Source organism: Arachis ipaensis, chromosome B10, assembly GCF_059453495.1.
Source record: "Arachis ipaensis isolate K30076 ecotype BB chromosome B10, ASM5945349v1, whole genome shotgun sequence".
Classification (NCBI taxonomy): Eukaryota; Viridiplantae; Streptophyta; class Magnoliopsida; order Fabales; family Fabaceae; genus Arachis; species Arachis ipaensis.
The window spans coordinates 150,400,762-150,423,512 of NC_142435.1; the positions used below are offsets into that span (position 1 = coordinate 150,400,762).

General features: G+C 32.8%; 1 protein-coding gene across 1 annotated transcript; it reads right to left on the reverse strand.

Annotated features, from left to right (window-relative positions):
- Positions 1-8,012: 8,012 nt before the first annotated feature.
- LOC107632190 (protein SCAR3) lies at positions 8,013-14,948 on the reverse strand. Its single transcript, XM_016335878.3, has 9 exons — positions 14,233-14,948; positions 13,007-13,170; positions 12,236-12,359; positions 11,920-12,052; positions 11,743-11,810; positions 8,828-11,642; positions 8,633-8,734; positions 8,336-8,449; positions 8,013-8,246 (listed from the first exon to the last, which is right to left on the reverse strand). Exons 1-9 carry the CDS (start codon positions 14,385-14,387, stop codon positions 8,190-8,192), a joined length of 3,732 nt encoding a protein of 1,243 aa, XP_016191364.1. The 5' UTR covers positions 14,388-14,948; the 3' UTR covers positions 8,013-8,189.
- Positions 14,949-22,751: the final 7,803 nt, after the last annotated feature.

Here is a 22,751-nt window from a genome sequence, read left to right on the forward strand (position 1 = left end):
GTATTATTATTTGATTTGAAAAATTAGTTTATTTTATACAAATAATTTAATTAAAAAGATTAATTTGAGTTAGAATAAACAGTTATTTTTACTCTTTTTTTTTACATTTTTAAAATAATAAAATTCGTTGTCTTTCAATTTTTGATAACTAATATGAAAACTAATTGATTGATTATTATAAAATTTAATTTAACTGTAAATTTATAATTAAATATATTTTTACAGTTTAATTTAAAATTTGTGTTAGAGAAAGAATTTAGCAAAAAAATAGAAATAAATAATATCATTTATAACTTTTTGTTCGTATTGCAAATTCGGATTCCTAATTTTTCCTTTTTTGTCATTCCTACGCAGACAAAAAAATGTGAATTTTGTTTTTTTCTAATATCAAACTTTACTTTTTCAAATAATTTATTTTAATTTATATATATTTGACGAAAATTAAATAAATGAAAGTAAAAGATAAATCTAAAAAAAGATTGGTCAAGAAGGATGAAAAAGAAAAACGTATCAAATTTATCATTTAAAGATAACACGTATAAAGAGCTGAATTTTTTTTTTAAAAGTAGTTATTTGATCTATCTAAATTGATTTTTTTTAAAAAAAAATATTTATATAAAATAAATTGATTTTTTTCAAATCAAATGATAACATATTTCAGCCATTTAAAAATAACTTTTTATAAAGTTAACTACAGGTGAATTTTCACCTAAAAAAAACTCAACAACAAGAATAAGTAGAAAAAATTTAGAAAGAACTCAACAAATAAATCATTAGGATTATTAGTAAAAGGAACTTTCATGTTATTACATATGGCTAATAAGGATATATAATTCTATATACTATTGTCAAACCACTAATAAATAAACACAAGAAGGCAGAAAATGAAGCTCGGGGAAGGAGCTTTCATATTTCGTTTTATTTACCGACAAAATAACTAAGTAGAAATTCAAAATGATGAACACTTTGAAATTTTATTATTTCGACTTCGCCTTGATCGGTTTGGTACTATTTGATGCAACGTAACGAGATGGACTTACATCTATTCTATTCGTGAGTTAGCTAAGATGCGTCCAAATGAATGGTCCAACATTGACCTTTTTGGTGCTTTTTTCGAATAAATAAAGAACTACGCAGGTCGGTATCGAATTAGATTTTAAGATGGTGAAAATTTCAGCGGAATTGATTGTTGAAGCTCAAGTTGTATATTGCATGCTCCAAATGGTATTTGGTAGAACTTTTCCTACCAAAAACTTTTCGGGTTTCAATGAATCTAATTTGGGAGTATGATCACCACTTTTCAGGTTGCACCATAGGCATGGGGTCCCTTTTTTTAGACTTTAGTATATGCAACATTTTATATGTTCTACTTTCCCCTTTCTTTACTAGAGGACTCTCTTTATATATTGATATTATTATTTGGAAAGTTCTCATTTCCAACTCATTTCTCTCTTTTGTAATGTTGACAAGGAATGATCCTTTCTTTTATCATGGGTACTCTAATAAAAATTTTATGATTATTATTATGTGAAAATATTTTATTTTAATTATTAGATAATAAATTATAGAATTTGATTTATATATATTATAAAAGTGTTATTTTTATTTAAAATATATGATCAAATAAATAAATTATATTTTTAAATAAAGATCATCATAAAAAAATATTTTTAGTATCTTTATTAGAATAATAAATAATTACCTTTCTTTTATTTGGTACAGAAGGTACACTCTTTCTATGGGAATTCTCTTCTTCTAAGCTCACTCAAATATACATAATGAAAAGTGGAGCAGCCTTATTGATTTTGAAAGAAACACAAGTAAATGAATGCTAAGGAACTTACAACCTGATTAGGATGTATACTAGAGTGCATTTATTCCTTTATTTGGTATATGTGTGTAGGGTTTAGTTATAAAATTATTTATTATAGTTGTAATCTAACTAGGGTAGCTAACATAGTTGAATATTCTCGCAAACAAAGACTTCTTTAAATGAACATGGCAGGTTTCTTCGCGCAAGTTGCTACTATTAATTACTAATCAGGAAAGAAAAAGATTATAATAAAAGAAGAAAAGTCAACAAAAGCAAAAAAGCAAGATCCTCTATCAATCAGCAAATAAAGGTTTCATTTTGCTTAATCAAAATCGTTCCTAAAAGATATTTTAATTTCTATCTTCATTCTTAAAAATTAAATTTAATTAAAATTATTTTTTAAATATTTAAAATTAATTACGTTAATCTTTTCATCTATTTTGTCATTAATAATTTTATTGACGTAGTACGCTAATTTTTTTTTTGTCATAGGCTGTTAAGTCCAAAAAACAGAAACAAAACCCTAATTACCCAAAATCCGATCCACCGGTACCCACTCCAAAATTCCCTCCTTAACCCATCTGAGTAGTTTCGAGCCTCCATTCCTGTCCCGCTACAACACAACTCCCGCAATGATGGTTCTGCAAGCTTCACACTGCGCACCGTCTCCAGTAACCACTGCCGTCGTCACCAGATATTGCAGAGATACCACGCCTTACCTGAACGTCAACCTCCACCACCTATCAAGTGTCTTAGAGCCCTTACTCCACAGTTGCTGCCACTACCGCATCAATGGTATAGTGCTCGCTTTTCACTCCGAATCCAATTCGGTTAGCCGCATCACAGAGCACTACTCATTAGCATGTTCAAGTTCGGTTTCACCCCATTTTTAACATTCCGATGTCCCTTAACAACAATAACATCATCACAAAAATCACACCTCTCACTCCAGAGTCTTCATCCAAATTCAAACTTTGGTGTTATCTTGCAGAGACGAGAAGAAGAACAAGCACAAGCACAAACGCAAGAGTCTATTGGTGATGATGATGGTGATGGTGGTGAGTTTTGGAAGCAACCGGATGGGTTGGGAAACAAGTCATGTTTGAGTTTCTCAAGAGATTATAGAAGAGTGAGTGAAGGGATTATGAAGAACAGAAGAAAGTATCTTATGGTGGTGGTTTCTGGTGGAATGAATCAACTGAAAAATTAGATTGTTGATGCTGTTGTTATTGCTAGGATTCTGGGTGCTGCTTTGGTTGTTCTCATTTTGCAAGTCAATGTCATTTGGGACGATGAAAGGTATCTATATAGGAATCAATTTCTTTCCATTGTTGGTATTAATTAAATATTGTTCCCTATTATAGCATTAGAATGGTGACTTTATTTTGACCATTGATGCACAATGAATTCGGTCATATATTTGATTTGGAGCACTTCAAGAGCGTGCTCTCCGACGACATGAGAGTGGTTTCGGCGATGTCGTCGACACATTCGATGACGAGGCCGGTGGAAGGAAGCCCTCTGCCTCATGTTACTCCCACTTGGATCCGTGCCAGATATCACAGAAAGGTAACACTCTTTTGCTCTCTTCCTATCACTTTTCATTGCGGGGGTTGTGTTGTAGCAAGACGAGAATGGAGGTTCGAAACTACTCAGATGGGTTAAGGAGGGATTCTCGGGGCGGGTACGGGTGGGTCGGATTTTGGGTAGTTAGGGTTTTTTTTTGTTTTTTTTACTTAACCGCCCATGACCAAAAAAGACAAAAAAAAAAAAAAATTAACGTGCCACATCAGTAAAATTAATGTTGTTAGTGACATAATAGACGGAGGGACTAACGCGACTAATTTTAAATCTTTCGTGAACGATTTTGATTAAATTTATCTTTCGGGGACGAAAATAGAGATCAGAATATTTTTTAGGGACGATTTTGATTATTAACTCTTTTAATAGCTAATTATTAAGCTACTGTATATTGAATTATAAATTATTTGATATGGTCTTCTTTTATTTATTTTGTTTGGGTGTATATGTTTTTTTGGTTTGCATCACGGTATCTATTAAGCCGGAAGTTCAATGACTAATCTCTCAGTCAGAGATAAAATAAGAGACCCTCCCAAACAAGTAAACTCCATTTCCATCCTCCTATAAATATCAAACTTGAGAGAGATAGTTAAAGCACACAGACCCAGAAATATATCGCCAAGCCTTCACTTAGAATTGACCACCGGTCCCATTCGATCACCACCGGGAAGATTTTGGAGAGAAATCAAGTGAGATAACATAAAATGAGAAGATTCAACTCAAAATCTTAAAGTGTCAAATAAATGGGTCTCTTATCTTATAAAATTTTTACTTTTTTTTACTTTTTTTTTTATGTAGGACTAACTTCAATACTCCTCATACTTACAACATTAACAATGAGTAATGAAAATTAAGGATTTACCAAGTTCCTTTTAATTTGGACATAGTCTTCATGCATGGAGACCTAGAAAATGAGGCGGTGGAAAACTATTAACAAATTGAGTCTTGATGCAAGTTGAGGATTTTCCTGCTTGACATAAATCACTTTTTGATGAGGTTCCCCTTGTGCTTTCTCCTCAATTTTCCCGCCTTCAACTGTTTATTAATCACCAGTGGCCACGGTTTTATTAGCTATCTAAATGTATAATGATAAATAAATGTATTAAAAACACACTATTATATTATAAGTCAAAGGAATCATAGAAGAGCTAACGGAGTGCTACTTTAAAAAAAAATATTTGAAGTTTTCGTCATTTTAGTTCTTAGATTTTATTCTTTCACTTTGTAAAATCCCTTCTAGTCATAGAAAAGAATTTTTTTTTCCTGTATTTGTTTGTCATTTAGGTTTACAATCTTATAATAGATTATCAAACATATTTCAGAAAGGTTTTTATAATTGATATATGTTGGAACTAATTTTCAATAATCTTTGTATGTGTATCTTATATATAAATTTATTGTATTTTGTGTCCGGATCTATTACTAAAAAGACTTGAAATAAGAATAATATCTAAAAATTTTAGATATTTTAGTTATCTAGGTCATTACTTAATTTGAGAAGGTTTAAGATAATAATATCTTGTAACGTTGTTTTATTGTGAAAATTTCAATTATTGTTGAGTTATGGTGGTAGGCATGTCTCAACTGAACTAATATTTTGTTATGTATTGTATTCTTGTTTTATCTCGTTCATTTAACTTTATTTTATTTTATTATTTTAATTATTTAAAAATAAATAAATTAAAAAGCTTTCTTAAAACCTAAAATAATATTTTTCATTGTTGGCAAGTTCATAAGCTTGATAACTTTATTTGTTTATCTTTGTTTCAAAAATAAAAATTGAAATAAAGCACCGTTTTAACTCTTCTTTGTTTTTTTAGCAATTTAATATATGTACTGTTTTGGATTCGATTTTCAAGTTCTCAAACGGCCATACCACGACCTGGTTTCCAGGTTCAAGTCCTCTCCACGGCACAAACTTATGGCCAGGAGATCACAAATCTCTAAATAATCTATTTCTATACTTCTCAAATTCATTTTAACTTGAGCGTCAAAGTATTCTTGTAAATATCACCATCTGTTACTCTAGAGGTCCAATTGCGTAATTACTAAGACGGCGAGTTCTCGATCCTTCCATCAACCCGTAGGGGTGGCAATGGGACGGATAGCGGCGGGTTTTTGCTCTACCCGATCCTGCTCCGCCGTATAACAACTCGCATAGAATCCGTCCCACTTCTATTCGCGGGTAGTAAAACGTTGAATCCTAATCCGCCCCTGCGAGTATCTGCTCTGCCCCTACCCTCCCTTATAATTATTAAAATTAAATAAATAAAATAAAATTTCAAAATTTGTATAACTATCATTACATCCATAACATAAATTAAAGTAAAAATTTAAATATAATACAATATTATTAATCATTTATTAATTATTTTACATATATTATACATATTATATATTAAAATTATATATATTATATATATAGCGGGGTGGATAAGGGCAGGTATTACCTAAACCCGACCCCTCCCCGCCCCTCCCAAGAACCCGCCCCGCTAAAAACTCACCGGTGTGAGGCGGATAATTATCCACCCCAAATGGGTAGGGGCGGAATGGATACCCACAGATTCGGATGGTGTTGCCATCCCTATCAACCCGTACTAACGAAATCTTGTACATGTACTAACATAAAAACTAAATTATCCAAAATACTATTAGAAATATTTAAAGTATCAATAGAAAAATGTAGTTAAATTAAATACATGAATAATTAAACATATGTCAAGTTCCAAATACGTTTAATAGCTGAATTAATAATTAATAATAATAATATAATTATTATTTTTATTATTATTATCAACAATATTAAATATTATATATATGTGTATTTTTGTAATATTGTTATTATTATTGTTCTACAATATTGTATTTACAGACAATTTGTATAATAATAATAATAATAATAATAATAATAATAATAATAATAATAATAATAATAATATTATTATTATTATTATTATTATTATTTATTAATAATTCAGCTATTAAAAATTATTGTTATTATTATTATTATTATTATTATTATTATTATTATTATTATTATTATTATTATCAACAATATTAAACATTTTATATATATATATATATATATATATATATATGTGTGTGTGTGTGTGTATTTTTGTAATATTGTTATTATTATTGTTCTACAATATTGTATTTACAGGCTATTTGTATGCTTATAATAATAATAATAATAATAATAATAATAATAATTCATTCATTTTTTTTTCGGTATTAAAACAGGACTAAATGCCTGTCATTCATATATTTTGGTCATTTCAATATTCATTTATTTTTTTTCTAGACTTCAACCCAACATTTAATACTTGCAAAAAACATTCTAAAGTTTACAAAAAAAAGTTGTTAATCTGAAGCAGGTTATCTTTTTTAAATTTAAACCATCCACATAAAATATAATAAATAAAGACTTTTGTTAAATTAACAAAGAGTGCAGCTTTTCCTACTTAACAAAGTATGAAAAATGACCTATTTTTCAACCGAAATGCCAAATATTTGTTGAATATGTAATTTTTTTAAGTATTGGATGTGTGAAATTTGTTACTCGTTGATTTTGTGTTGTTTTCTTTATCATACCTGATTTAGATAAGCAAAAATTATAATATTTTACTTGAATAAACAATTGTGAAGGGCTGCCATTAAGGTGTTTAATCAAGAAATTTTTTTACAAAATTACTAAATTAGAGATGACAACATATATCCTATCTGCGGGCAACTAACTCGACCTAATCCGGCTGGATAGGGTTACGGGTTGGGTAGGGTGTAGGTTGAGTCTCAACCTACCCGATCAATTCGCACCATGTATATGTATACTTATATAAAAATATTGTTTTAAAGTGGATGTTGAACCAAAAACTTCTCACTAAATACAAAATATCCTTAGTCACTAAAAAAAATCATTAAGTCATTAATTAATAATTTAATACATTTTTTTTATATAAAAATCAGTTCTATTTTAAATTATCATCAAATTATATAATAATGTTGTATCTTTTTTGTGGTAAGATGGAGAACCTGCAAGTTAAGCACGGGTAGAATTAGAATTGAAAATATCTCAACCTGCAAATAAGATTAGGGTTGAATTCAAATCTTATTCTACTCATTGCCACACCTATACTAAATATTTAAAATTTTCAATATATTTATAATGCATTTATTAAGAAAAAGAATTATTGCTAGAGGGAAAAAAATATTTATTATTATGACAACCGAACCTAAGAAGTAAGAACAATAACTGTGTGAATGATTTGTGATATATGAAAGAAATGTTAGGAAGATCATAAAAATTTATTGTTTTTTATCACCAACAGCATATTTTATTCTATATTTGTAAACATTAATCGCTAAATAATAACCAAAAACAATAAATTTTGATAATCGTCTAATATTTTTCTATATTCCTGAGAAATAGATTCTTTTAATTTTTTTCTCTCAATTGTGTGATAAAATGTAATCTCTCACCTTATATTCTTTAAATAAGATTAAGTGAAAATATGTGAGAAAAAATATTAAATAGTAAGAGATCACATTTTACTAAACAATTAAGAAAAAAAATTTGAGAGGCCTCTATATGGAATTCAAAAGCAAAAGCTGCAGAAGATTGAAGAAATAAATTCAGGTGACAATAAAATTAGATAAACTAAATGCTGCACTACACTTTTACTAATACACAGATTTATTCACACAAACTTCACTTTCAAGAGGCTCAAAGGCACAGAGGACTCTCAAAAATTAAAAATATATATAAAAAAAAAAAGAGAAAATTTAATGCTAAAAATTAGGAGTCACTCCAAGTATCATCATCATCATCTTCTCCATCATCACTAGCAACCACCTGTAGTTTTTTCAATTTATGGATATTAAGTTAGTTAGATACACAACATAATGCAAAAGAGAGGTAACAAAATTGAACTACACAAATACCTGACGGATTGCATTAGCTTTCTCCAAAATTGCTGAAACTTTGTCGCTGGCGGCAGGACCCATGGCGGTTGCATTATTCTGCTTTTCTGTTGCTGTCCGCCTCAGGTTCATCGACTGAACCAATATTTGACAGCACAATGCATAGTCAGATACAATAAAAATCCATCATTAACTTTGCAAGTTCATGTTCTACATTGCTGGTGTCTACACTCAACAATTGATATTATTATACTTTTTGGAGAACCATATTCAATATTTGCTGCTCTTAATGCAATTGATTGTTAAGTAGCTACTTACTTTTGCTCTGATTTGATGTAGGAAATCTTCTCTTTCATCCATTCCCTTTGCAGCTCTCAACTGATTTATTTCCCTCGGACTCTTCAGCTTCGGCTTATCCAGCTGCACATAAGATTAAACAGATGAATCCTTGTACATGTATATTTGAACATGGTTGCATATAGTGTTCAAGAAATATAAGCAAGCTAAAGTTACCTTATCCTTCAACTTATGTATAATGCTGTCCTGAGAGTGGTAATTAATTTGCATTTGCTCAACCCTGGCGAGCCTAGATTGCTGGAACAGAGTAGACTGTGGAAGACTTCCATCATGAATATGCTCCGAATCTTCAGACACATAATGTTGTATCCCATTTGTTGTATCCAACTGTGGTTTTGAGACCCTCCATTGTGTTGGCGGAGGAGGCGGTGGTCGTGGAGGTGGCGGTGCAGACTCAGGATTACTTCGGAGCACAACAGCATTATTGTCTTGGGACTGCTTACTACTTTCTTTCTCAAGTACAGGATTTACATTTTCAAAACTTGGGAAATCAAGTGAAGGCACAGATAAATAAGGTTCGACACTAGCCATATTGGTAGCGTCATTGGAAAGTCCACCGTGTTCTTTTGTACTTAGCATAGATTCACTTGATGACCTTCCGTGAGGAGAATCATATACCCCATGGTCACTGCTTTCGGGAGTTTCCTCGGATTCCCACTGATCTGAATTATCATCGGAATGGGGGCTAAGACAATCATCCGATAAATAAGGAGAAGATCTACAAAAAGTGTCATCGCCATCAGAGTGAGAGCCTGCATCATCTAGAGGAATGGAAGACTCTGGGACCAACTGGAATGACGGAAACATATCCCTTATATGTTCACGATGATTACTGCCTTCAGGAAATTTCAGTTTTAGTTTGGAGGTTTCATGTCCACTAACCGGATGGAAGGATATCTTCATATGTTCGAGCGGCGGCGAAGGAGGAAGAGAATCTATAGGATATCCGGGATTAGCTTTCTCTTTGACGGTTGCCTCAGGAAGTGACTGCTTTGCAATGCCATTTTGTACGCTCTCATCCAATAAAATAGATTTCAGAGAATTAGAAGTCGCAGATCTTTCATCAAGAGAAACTTTACGTTGAAAACTATTTAGTAACAATCTATGACCAAGTCCAAACACCCGTGATGAGTTTTCACCGTTGCCATGATTGGGTTCAGGGCCAGATGGGAGAACATTTCCAGGGGAACTTACCCTTATCTCCCCCAAAGCATTCCTCTCAGTTTGACTACATACATTACTCGGCTGAGAACTGCCAGAGTTCTTTGATGAGATGCAAGCCTGATCATCATTGTGGTTTGATGTTAAGCATCTAGAACTTGGTTCCTTTAAAATCCTTTCAACAACCTCGTCTGGTAAATCCTGTCCCATTTTATAACCATTGCTTTTTTGCATAGATTTATTATGTGAACCGACATCCACCTCACTTTTTGTGGGCAAGGAACCTTGGCTTAGGGAACTAGACGTGTTGAAGTCAGGAGGTTTGGATGGTTCAAGTCCTAGTAATCCACCATTTGTCCAGAATCTCACTGAACGGTCACTAGAAGACTCTCTAGGAGCCTCTTCAGATTTGCAATTATTGCTGTCAATGCTGCCCACTTCTTCTGGTAAATTAGAGCTTTTAGAACCAGAAAGTGACGTATCGGCTTCAAGGTGGGCTGAGACAGTATCATCGACCGAGACTCTATCTTTCGCAGTATGAGACCCAATGAAGGAATCTGTGCATATCGGGTGATCCAAAACAGAACTTTCACGTGTGAGAGGAACCTGTTCACAGATGGGGCTCTCAAAGGAATGAGAATCAGCTACATTTGTCATTTCATCACTAGCTGGAAAATCCAGCTGATCCATAGAGGCCAAATTAGACACATCTGACACTGATCCCACAGAAGCAATCTTTTGTGGTGAACCAGGGATATTCCCGAAAGTTTCTTTGTTTAATGAAACGGCTTCACTGGTCATTTCATGGCCATCTGGAACATTTGATAGGCTCAAAGGTCCCAAATCTGATTCATGTGGGTCTGATCTGACAGAAGGATCTTGCAACGAGTCAGACAAATTGCTGAATATTTCTTTATTTAGGGAATCCGAGTCTCCAATCATTTCTTCACCATCAAGAACATCTGATGGACTCACCGATGCCACTTCTGGTTCATGTGGCTCTGATCTTAGATGATGATTTTCTTGAGGTGCTTCAGGAAAATCCCTTCCTGTTTCTTTATTCAAGGAAACTATATACCCATTTTGAGTAACAGCATCACATAAATCATTGTTGAATATATTAGGTGGAGCTTCCGAAACTTCATTTTCAATCCTTCCATGCATAACAGGATGGGTGACCTCCTGCTCCTCGGGTTTTGTTTCATAAGCAAACTCATTTTCAAATTCCGATTCAACTGTTTCTGATTCGATAGTGTTAAGAGCATCCACATAACTATCAGGTTCACTGTCAACATCATCTGTTTGAACCCTGCTGTAGTCTGGTTTTAGGTTGCTTTCTTCATCAAATAGGATATCATGACAATCAACATTTGGTATGTTAACATCCTCATTTGCAAGCACATCATAGTCATGCTTTTGCTGAATCCTCTCAGGAGTATTATCTTTAACAGAAGCTTGACTTGTGGATTCCACTATGTCTTCCTTTTGATCCCAAGTAACACAAGATGAACTAGACCCAATTTTTTTTTCCAATGAACCATGTGAAACACTATCATCTATAAGAGGAGACACTGACCGAAAAGCAGCGGTTTTCTGTGTTGGCCTTGAAGAGGGTGGTTCCCTATGATCCTGCTCATTAGATTGCACAGAGTAGCTTGGATGGAAAACACATTCAATGTAGCCAGCACCAGCCTTTGAATCAAAAGAACTTGAACGAACTTCCATATCTGATTTCATTTTCATATCTATTGTAGTGGCTGATTGTGAGGAAGAGAGTTGCCCATTGGCAGTAGGAGAAATAAATTGCATTCTGAGCAGCCAATAAACCAGTAAACATTTTAAGTTTGAATTACAACATTGTGATAACACAATCCGAAGAATAAGTATGCAATATACAATGGATGTAATACCTGCTCCTGTTGCTATGCATCTGTTCACGCCTCGAAAGTTCTCCATTCTTCCGTGAAGACCTTTTCTTCTGTTCAATATATTTTGCATACCAACAAATTGTTAGCAAAGAAATTGACAGGAACAAAACTTGGTCAAAAATAATATTCCATTGAGATCATTTAATCAAATTATCATACCTTGTTTTTATGGCTTTTTCTAGCCTTTTCAGTTTTCTCAGAGTATATCTCATCTGAATCTGCTGATGCTTTCTTGAAGAAGGCTGGATCTGAATATCTCTTAAAACAAGATCCGGGGCCACCAGTATCGAATCTGATTTGACAAAGGAAAAAAGATCATCAATCAGTACAGGAAACTTAATTTAAGCAGTATTGCTGTACTTGACACTTCCAAAGCCAAAAATGAGACTGCTATAGTATCGGTCCAAATTTGAACGAGACTGCTATAATTTACCATCTAGTATAAAGGAGGCGTTCGAAAGAAATTTCAACATACTTATCAAGAAAGTGCAGGCGTGGAGGATCATGGCATTCTTCATATGAATCCATTATAAAATGCGGCAAGTCATTGTAAATGAAATGATTTCGAGCAGTTTTTATGCGTGGATGCCACTCACAACCTGAAAGGAAACAGATTTTCATTAATGACAGTTACATTGACTGTACATTAAGAACGTTTCATGCTAGTGCACAGTCACTTGCCTGCTCAAATACGTGCTGAATCAGGTTAATATTAATTTGAGTAAACATAAATGTCTCAATGGTATAAGAGAAGGTTATGAATTGGGCTTTGGCATCTTTCACACTTTCCAACTCACTGCCAACCAAGGCACTAGAACCGACACATGTTCTAAATCATCATTATAGCATGTTTACAGCACTAAATAATGAGTTACTGACAATATCCAACAACAGCCAAGCCTCATCACATCATTATATTATAACTCTCTGAACTTATCAAAGACAATGACAATCAGCTAATCACTGTAATTCTGCTTTTCTTAATATTTAGATTTCTCCTAACAATTTAAGGGCATGCAAGCTAACAGGGGGTCATTATATTAAGTATTGACAATGTCAGACCCAAAGCAAATGAAACTTTACAGAGCGATTGGCCAGATGGCTCAATCTATCTATATAGAGAAATACAATGACTCTATCTTTCAAAAGCAAAACCATGCATAAAGAAAATATCATTTTCAGATTCCAAGGAACCATTTCCAGTAAATCCACACAGGGCGAAATAACTGCTCAAAAGAAATTGTACCAGATGTATAAGCAAAATGTATGTGACTTGTTTGTGCCAATACAGCCTTCTCCAATGGCGGTAAGGAAGCCTCAATGTTTTGAACACGAACCATCAATCTACGGCTCCTAGAAGCAGTTGTCATTACTTGTTCCTGCAAACCATGAAAAACCTCTGCTGCGAAACTACATTTTCATAAAAGCTTCATCAGTTGTAAATACCAGAAGGCAGATTGGAACTTCTTATTTTGACTAGTCATTCATAATATGAATAGTAGAGAAGGATTTCAGAATTTAAAATTGTATATAACTGAGCTGTTCTGAGGTTCAACCTTGGCAACGAGTCTAATGACAATTGTGAAAGCCATATTGGATCAAAATACGCAGTAGGGTAGAAGGTGGCTTATATCAGAGAATCGAGGTCCAAAAATGGTGAAAACTAGGTAAATGTGCAATGCCTTTCAAAATAGTCATATTTCTTTTAGTATTGACTATCTACAGCTGTTTTGATGGAGGGAAGGGATCCTCTAGAAACAAAATTATTCATTTCCTGCTGCAATTTCAATAGCAAATCGTGTAGATATATACATATGAACAAGGACAGTACAGGGTATAGTGGTTCCAGCTCCATGTGAAGCAAACAAGAGCATAAATTTAAGGATGAAGAAAGGTTGCAGAACACTTCAGAAAATAGAGTCAGCTAGCATAATCAGAGAAAAAAAGCATTTTTCAGTCGAATTCATTCCTCGTAACCATTGGAACTCATGAACCACCCAAAGTATGAGAGGCTAAAAAGAGTTAAGAAAGATAGACCAAAAGAAATCACAGTATAGCAGTAGTGAACAGTGACTTGTGAAATTGTCTTCAAAGCTTAACTACCTCAAATGGGAAAGCTATATTTAGTTTTTTAATTATTATTAAAAGAAAAAATGTCAAACCATCAAACAGCACTGAAATTTAGCTCAGAAACCAAGAAAGAAATCCAATTTCAACGGTAAACGGGTAAAGTGTCTATCTTCCTAAACAAAAGCTCAGCTACATTAGGCAACTACCAATACCAGCTAACCCCCAGCAATCCCATTAAAAACCTCTTAAACCAGAGGAATTAACCAACCCCACTTCCCTAACAACCACCAAAACCAAAAAGGGTAGTAGCAAAAAAATTGAAGAAAATTTCACACCTTTCAGGTAAAACAAATTAGAGAGGAAAAGGAAGAAGAAGAAAATAGATATTGAAAGAAGACATACTCAGCAAGATCACCAAGTTGCCTCAAGATCCCAACAAGGCCAGCAACAGCGACACCATCAAGCACCGCCTTAGGGTCTTCCCTGTTGGCCTCTCTGTAGAGCTCAGGCTGCCCCAAACCAAACTCATTCCTCACCTGCAACCTCACCAGTGGCATCTTCTTCTTCTTCTTCCTCTTAACTCAAAATACCCACAAGAAGAAAATTCCTTTTTTTCAGTTTCTTTACAGCTGATAAGTGATGACCCTGGAGTTTACTGGTTATGTATTTAGTAGTGAAATGAATGAATGAATCAATGAATGAATAGGTGTGCTATGAGAAGGAAGCAATAAATGAAGGGGAATGATGAGAGAGAAAGGTTACAGCTAGAAAGAAAAAAAGATTGGATTTTTATTGTTGTGGATTGGGATGGGAGGGGAAGTGGGTGGGATTGTGGATTGGAGCAGCTTAACTGCCAAAGAGAAGAGACGGAAGAGTGAGACAGTGAAACAGAGAAAGAGAGAGAGAAAGCGTACGGATCGGTGTGGTGAGGGAGACGAACGACATTGCCAACTCTGCAAGCCATTCTTCAACGGAAATCATTCTCTCACTGTGCCTTCTGGGAACCATTGAAAGTACCATATTACCCTCCCTATTTGGAAACAATCACTTTTTTTTGTGTTGAGTTTTGACTGCTGTCCCCTGGAGTGGAAAGTGTTCGGCTCCCCGCTCACTGTATAAAGAAATTTATATGGAAAAGTTTAGGACAGTAATTTTATTGAATTTTGGCCAGCATGTAATCAGCACAGAAAGGTGAGTCATTGGATGAAATCTTACACTAATCTCACACCATTAAATCATCATTAATGACTATTTGATGGCTACTAATTACAAAAGTTGCTAGTTCCCTACCATTACTCAATTTATATTCCAAACAATTTCTTTAATTACTTTTCCACTCAACTCAAATTACTCTTACCATTCTCTTTTTTTTATTTCCTCCAAAGCTACAACTATCTTATGAGAAAAATTGTTCTCAGAAAAATTAATTAAACAAAAAATATCCAGTTTTTTTTATTTTGAAAAAATTTTGAACAATCAATACAAGTCTCATAATAACTAGAAGGACTAAACCCGCATTTATCCATGATTATTACGCTACTATCTATTGCTGAATGCTGATTAGTCCTATAACCCAATTAAACTGAATTGAATCTATAAAAATATATTATAATTTAGAAAAGAACCATTATTATTTCATGTCTGTCATAAATAATATCTTTAACGAACACTCTTCAATAGCAAATTGAGTACCTTAGAAATAAACTGAGAACAAACATTGCCTACTCCGCGCGGTAAAATTACCTGTTTGGGCCTAGGAGCCTATTGTATTGGGGCCATTGTAGTATTGTACTGTTGGTTGCGAAGTTGGGGGCGTGGGAGCCACAACCTTTTTGAGGTTTGGTCAAAATGGTAAAAGTGCCAAATGCAAGACATGGAAATCGAACAATTTTATTACAGTTTGCCTTCGAGAATATTATGAGATTGATTAGTCACCATGATTGATGAGGGTTTAGGGAAAGAACGAACGAAAATTCTTCTTCGTAGTAACAGATAATGCGAGATAGTGATGTCTATAATCATGAAAATAAGGGTGCCCGATGACAATATTTCCATTTCAACTTATTAAATGCTAACATATATAAATTTGTTTTTATGCGAGCATTAATTAATTTAGAGCTACTGATTACTGAACTTATGTATGAAATCGAATATTATTATAGCGGGGTAAAATGGACACATTTCAAAGGTAAGGTATACATTCATATAAAATGAATAATTAAGAAAATGGTTGTAGATTACTTAATCTGCTAAGTATAATGCATCTGCTTCTTTGACTTGATACCACTTTCTTGCTCGCTAATTAATTAGGCACTAATAACTAATGAGTAGAGATGTTTGCTGTACTTAAGGCTTAAGCATGAAATGGGAATTTTTGTCAGAGAAGTTGCAAAAATTAAGAAGTTAAAAGGAGTATAAGAAAGTGACAGAAAGTGATTTGTCAATTGTCATTAATAACAACACAATAAGGAGCAGTTGTTCTTCCTATCATTTTGTACCTAGCCTTGGTACATCTTAAATGTTGATGATAAGTTTTTGCTTTTCTTTTCTCTCTCTCTATCTTTTTTATTGGAGAAGTGCATTCTGCCCAATTGCTATATACTTTGAATCAAATTAAAGCACTGTACATATAAATTTAAAAAAAAAAAAATATTATACGACTTAAAAGTAACTAATAACTATGTCCTTACTAAATAAGTAAATAGCCCGTTAAATATGTAGAGAAAGAAAGGAGAGGAAAGTAGAAGAAAATGTAAGCAGTGTTAATTGTTACTTATTTTTAGAATACATAATTAGTATTTAGCATTAATTTGATATATAATGTGTCAGCAAAAAATTTGATATATAATATCTTAATCATATATCTATTATAAACATTACATAAGGCGTGAAGTAAAGGGTAGGAAAAAGAACAAGTAAGGCAATTCTCACCAAATTCTTAATCCATAAAATAAAATATAGCTGAACCATCTTTTTCGCTGATCCTAAAGAGTTGACAAGAAGTCTAGTGTGAGAGATGGTGTTAAATGTTTGGTAAAAGGTTTGACTTGGAACAGTGATCTCTAGGTGACTTTCACTCCACCCAACTAAAAGTTTAAAATAAGTACCGGTTCGATATCTGAGTTTTTGTTTATAGTAATTTGTATGACACCTAAAAATATTTGTCTAATTTATTAAAAAAAATTAAAAATTAATATTTAATTTTAAAAGTATAAAAATAAATAATAATTAAATATTTAAAATTTGTCATAAAAAATAAATTAGACAAAAATTAAATATCAAATTATAAAAATCATAGAATTTATCTTTGTTCATAAAGTCATAAACTATTAGCAAAATGATCATTATTATGGCTGATTTTTTTTATATGGAAGAAATATTGGTGTTTTTTTGAAAAATTGGATTATTTAGTGTAATTATAGATGGGTGAATTTTGTAGGTAAAAAGTCAACACGTGGGGGGAGTGGTGCAACACGTGGGGGTGTGTTGGACACGTGGCAGCATTCTGGCCAACACGTGGGAGGCGTGGTGCAACACATGGGGGCGTGTTGAATGAGTTCCACAATACTGTAATACACTTCAAATATCAATATTCAACCAAAACACCATCTCCATTTCCATATTAAAAATAATTTCTGCATTATTATACTATCATTATTTTGAGTGATAGAATATAAATTTTGTAATGAATTTATAATTCGTTAAGAATAATAAAACATTAAGTAAATTTTTCAAAAGATGTTTTTATAGATCCATAAGTTTTGGGAAAAAAATGATTAAGTGACTAAATAATTGATTGAAAATTGTAATGTTAAAATTCTGTATATAATTTTTTGGTTCTTGCTGTCCTATTATTGGGATTTGAATCCTCTAAAGTTTGAATTTTACTTTAAACAGTAAAGTGTGATCTCTCACGCTTTAGGGATGTTTATAGATCGAATCATATTAAAAAATTTATGGTATTTATTTGCATTCGATTCGCAATTTACAAATATGATTCAACCCACGAGATGATCTGATCTGATCCGCATTCTAATCAGATTGGATCGTGAATATAATATTTATATCCGCAGATCCGCACAAAATAATAAATAGTATATATATTGTATTTATATTTTATTCAATTAATAATTATCATTCATATATGGAATTTTTTAAATAAATAAAACAAATATTTTATTTACCAATACAGATAATTTGGAGCGTTTTTACTGATTTGTATTAGTTTATTTATCTCGTTTACACTGTAAATGATTATTTTATTTACACTATAAACGAGATAAGACACATCACAAAGTCGATGTATCATGTTTGCAAACGTCATACGTGTGAGATAACGATCAACACGTATCTCGTTTGCAGTATAAACAAAATATATTTCGTTTATACTATAAACGAGATAAACAAAAAGTTATGACGTTTTCACTGTAAATGAGATACAATATGACAAATTTTGAACAGCTATAAAATGACCTGCAACCATTTCTGTTCTCCACAAACACTTCACTTCTCCTCCATTTTTCTTCCAAAACATAAGAAAAAATATCTAGCGGTAGTGGATATGTGGTTGTAAGTATGTATCTCAATTGTCATATGAGAAACAATGACACTGGGATGATATTTGAGTGTGATAATCTTATTTTGTTACACACTTGGAGAGCAAATTCTTTGTCTGAGCTAAAGTCTAATATTGAGGAACATCAGTGCTAGTAGGATAAAAGAGATTGGAAGAGTTGGGTATAAGTAGCCAGCACTGATGGGAAATAGGATTTTTTGGTTTCGTCTGTTTTGACTCCATGGCGATGAGCATGTGCGCCTCATGTTTGACATCCACGGGAAAATCATAGTGGAACAAGTGATGGAGCTTTCTACAGAGGTTGGTGATGTTGGTGGCGGTGGATTTGGCCATTCAAATTTTGTCCAGGGATGACTCACCTCTTGCACCACCACTGCTGCATTGTGCTAGTCCAACGGTAGACATGGACGTGGACAGTAACGAGTCTGATGAGGAGTATGTTGCCGATAGCAACGATAGTGATTCTTCTGAGGATGATGATGATAAGGAGTTTGTATCAGAGAATCCGGTGGACGCATTAGTTTGATATTTTCTGACTGACCCGCAACTAATTCCAATCTTATCAGCTGTACCGAGTCACTATAGTGCATTGGATCTAACGTGTCACCCTCTGGTAGAATCTCAGATATTAGTGAGGTCAAGTTTAATTGTGGTGTACATTATTATTTATCATGATTATTTTGTTTATAAATGCCTATCGTATATATTTTATTTTGTTAGAGATGTGCGTAAATTTCAAGGTGCGCACACCTGTTTAGCCCCACCATGTCCCAAGATAATCGACAATTAGACAACAACCTCATTTGTAGTCTCATCCTGTCCCTCATACAGTCCAACTCATCAGACACTATCCCTATTCTACAGAGTACAGTTAGGCAAAAAGAGGTCGAATTACATAAATAAAAAGAAACTAAATCGTAAATGAAATTAGTTATCTCACGATCAGAGAAAACCTTAGAATCTGTCTCTTGTTGGACACCACTGAGAAAATCTCTATATATTCATGAGACTAGCAGTTGAGTACATCCAGCAATGTCTGTGGTATCTCAATGTGTTACAGAGCATAAGGAGTGGTACATCCAGACAAGCATACCAGATTCCCAAGACAGTATGTGGCACCTCTTGAAGTCATCCAATAGTGGCAACCACCTAATATGGACCTGATTGTTTGACTTGTCGGTCATCAGATAATCTCCGATCAGCAATAGGATGTAACACCTCGTGCACTGTCAGAAGGTGGCTGCATCTGCAGTAGCGAACATATGCCGGACTCGGTCCAAAAGCGAGGTCAGCTTGATGGAGAATGACTCCTTCCTCTGGGCACCATGCTGCTGAGCATGAGGAGGCTTGGCACCAAGGAGCTCATCTACCCACTCCTAGGTCGGGTGCTGGTACCATGTGTGAAAATCACGCAAGCACCCACCACTAGCTCTCAGTGAGTGCGTAACCCAAGGTGGTACACAACGTCCTGTAGGGTGATGGTGCACTCACCCCAAGGCAGGTGGAAAGTGTAGGTCTCTGGATGCCAACGATCTACGACTGCAGTAATCAAGGAGTTGTCAAAGAAAAAGTCATTGAATTGCATCGTGTCGCCAAAGCCATCCTCCCTTAAGTAAGAGAGAATGACGTCCGATGGTGTAAGAGTGTGGCTCACTCGTCTAGGAAGTAGAAGACGTGATCTCTGTTAAAATATAAAAATATTTCAATAACAAATCTATTTCAATTGTAAAGATTTTTATTTTGAATAAAAAGATAAAAATAATGATAAAAAATTATTTCACATTTAAGAATAATTAACTTTAAAAATCAAGCATTTAAAAAATTTAACAAACATCATTGCAACAAATATCCAGTGCAACAAGTTCTCTAGCATATTCAACATTAAAATTAAAAACATAAAATTCGATTTCAAGAAATAAGAAAACGTAATAAACAGTTAATAAATTAATTAAATTAATTAATTAACTTTACTAACAATACATTCCATACCTAACAAATGTTAATAACATGCCAACTAACCTATTTTATGTTACCAAATCATAATCTATTCTACTCATGTATAACAATACTAAATCTATAAAAGTACCATAACTATAATCATAAACTTATTTATTTAAAAGATAAAAACAACAACACTTGGAAGTCGTCACTCCCGCGATGTGCAAGTCGCATTCAGGAAGTTGATGTCATCATCTCGTGCATTTGCGCGCGCCATAATGTCCAAGTATCTCAAAAATATCAAGAAAACATCCAACAAAGGGAGAAATGTAGGTTAACGAGGAAGGAAAGTGCTAATTGAGACGCTGTGAACGAGTTACTTATATAAGTGTGTCTTAGTCTTATCTCGTTTACAGTGTAAACGAAATCAGACTATGCATATATCATTTACACTGTAAACAAGATATGCTACGTGTCATAACACGTGTGCAAACGTGATACGTGAATTTCATGATGTGTCTTATTTCGTTTACAGTGTAAACGAGATATGTACAGTATTATTTTGTTTACACTATAAACGAGATAAACGAGATATGTACAGTATTATTTTGTTTACACTATAAACGAGATAAGTAATAGAATAAAAATTCGTAAAAATGCTCCAAATTACCTATTTTGGTAAATAAAATGTTTATTTTATTTATTTAAAAAATACTTCATATATGTTGTATTATTTTATTTTTTTTATTTAAGAAAAATTGGCTAAATAATATTTTAGGAGTAAACATGTTTAAAAGAAGAAAAAAAATTGTTGACTTTTTTATAAAAATATTTTTGTAATATATCTTTTATTTTGTGGATATATCTAATACTCGGTCCAATCCGATCTATGTGCGGATCGGATCCGAACATTAAAAAATGTGAATATTTTATCCGATCCGTTTAGTGTAGATCAGATTGATATTTTGGTCATATCTAATCTGATTTGATCTGCGAACACCTTTAATTATGTTTGTATTATTGTAACACTGTAGTCTTTGAGAGACAGAGAAAGAGAGAGAGCTAATAACATAATTGTTTTGATTATTAATTTCTATTCTTTTCCAATTCAATTGTTTCTACAAACTATGATCGTCGAAATGTGCCAAATTTTTCAGGCCAGTCCGTTTATCCGTTTAAATGGGTGAATTTTGTCTATAAAATTAAGTCAATTTAGAGTTTGGGTTAAATGGATTGAGTTCAATTAACCTGAAAAAATGACGGCTCAAATAGAGTTGCTCGCGAGCTAAACGGGGTGACCCCTTTTTTGCATTTTTCAAACAAAAAGTTAGCACTTTTTGCTAATATTTTTCCTAATCGGACCTAAAAATTCGACCCATCAACTAAAAAAATAATGTTTGTTTAAATTTGTTGACCTAAAACTAATATTTTTTTCAAAATATTTTCAAAAAATAAAAAAAAGATAAACAAGCCAAATCATTTAACATGTTGGGCTAGCAAAAAATAATCTGAACTGAAAAATTATGATCTGTGAACAAAGCGAGTTTAAACGGACTAACCCGTTACATTTAACCTGCAGGCTGGTCTTAAATGGGTCGGACTGACCTATTTGTAGGAGTGGTCATACTACTCAAACCTGCAGGATTATCAATAATATTGTTTGATAATGTATTATTCTTAAGTTTTTAGTTTAGTTTATGTCATATATATAATAATGGTTATATGAATTTTAAAATTTAATTTTATTTGTTGAATTTTAATAATTGATAGGGACAATTAAGAACGAGACAAATACCTGCGAAAATGAGTTAGAATATAGGCTTTACTACCTACGGATAAAGGCGAGACGAGTTTAATATAGATTATTGTAGGATGAAAATAAAATTAAATAGGACAAAAATTTATCTCTATCTGTTTCATTGTTATCCCTACCTATTTGACAATCCTCCTTTGAATACAGACCCAATGGATGCTTGGGATATTATAAGTTTACTATCCTCACCATTCGTTTAACCAATTTTGCAATAATGATTTTGGTCATCAGTAAATCACCTATTTTAATAATTAACAAAAAATAAATTAAAAAGATGAATTATATATATATATATATATATATATATATATATATATATATATATATATATAATCACTTTAGTATATTTATATTGCGTGGTTATAATATTTTAAAAATATATTACTAAAATATAAAAAAATATTATTTTAATTTTCATATCACTTCGTAATCACTGTAGCTACGAAAAATATAGGCATACTAGTCGTTAATATTTCATTGGCCAATTCAATTCAAAATATATATATGCGCTCTTATCTTGTTGGATTTCAATTCTTTTTTCACTCTAAACAAGATGCAATAAGAATTGAAAGAAGAGGGCTGTGGATCTTTAAA

Bases quoted from the DNA above. Each gene is read 5' to 3' on its own strand.
- LOC107632190 (XM_016335878.3), bottom strand. From the start codon at position 14,387: ATGCCACTGGTGAGGTTGCAGGTGAGGAATGAGTTTGGTTTGGGGCAG. The intron at 8,735-8,827 runs GTAACTTTAGCT...TCTTATGTGCAG, and splicing joins TACATAAGTTGAAGGATAAG to CTGGATAAGCCGAAGCTGAA. The intron at 8,450-8,632 runs GTAAGTAGCTAC...ATATTGGTTCAG, and splicing joins TACATCAAATCAGAGCAAAA to TCGATGAACCTGAGGCGGAC.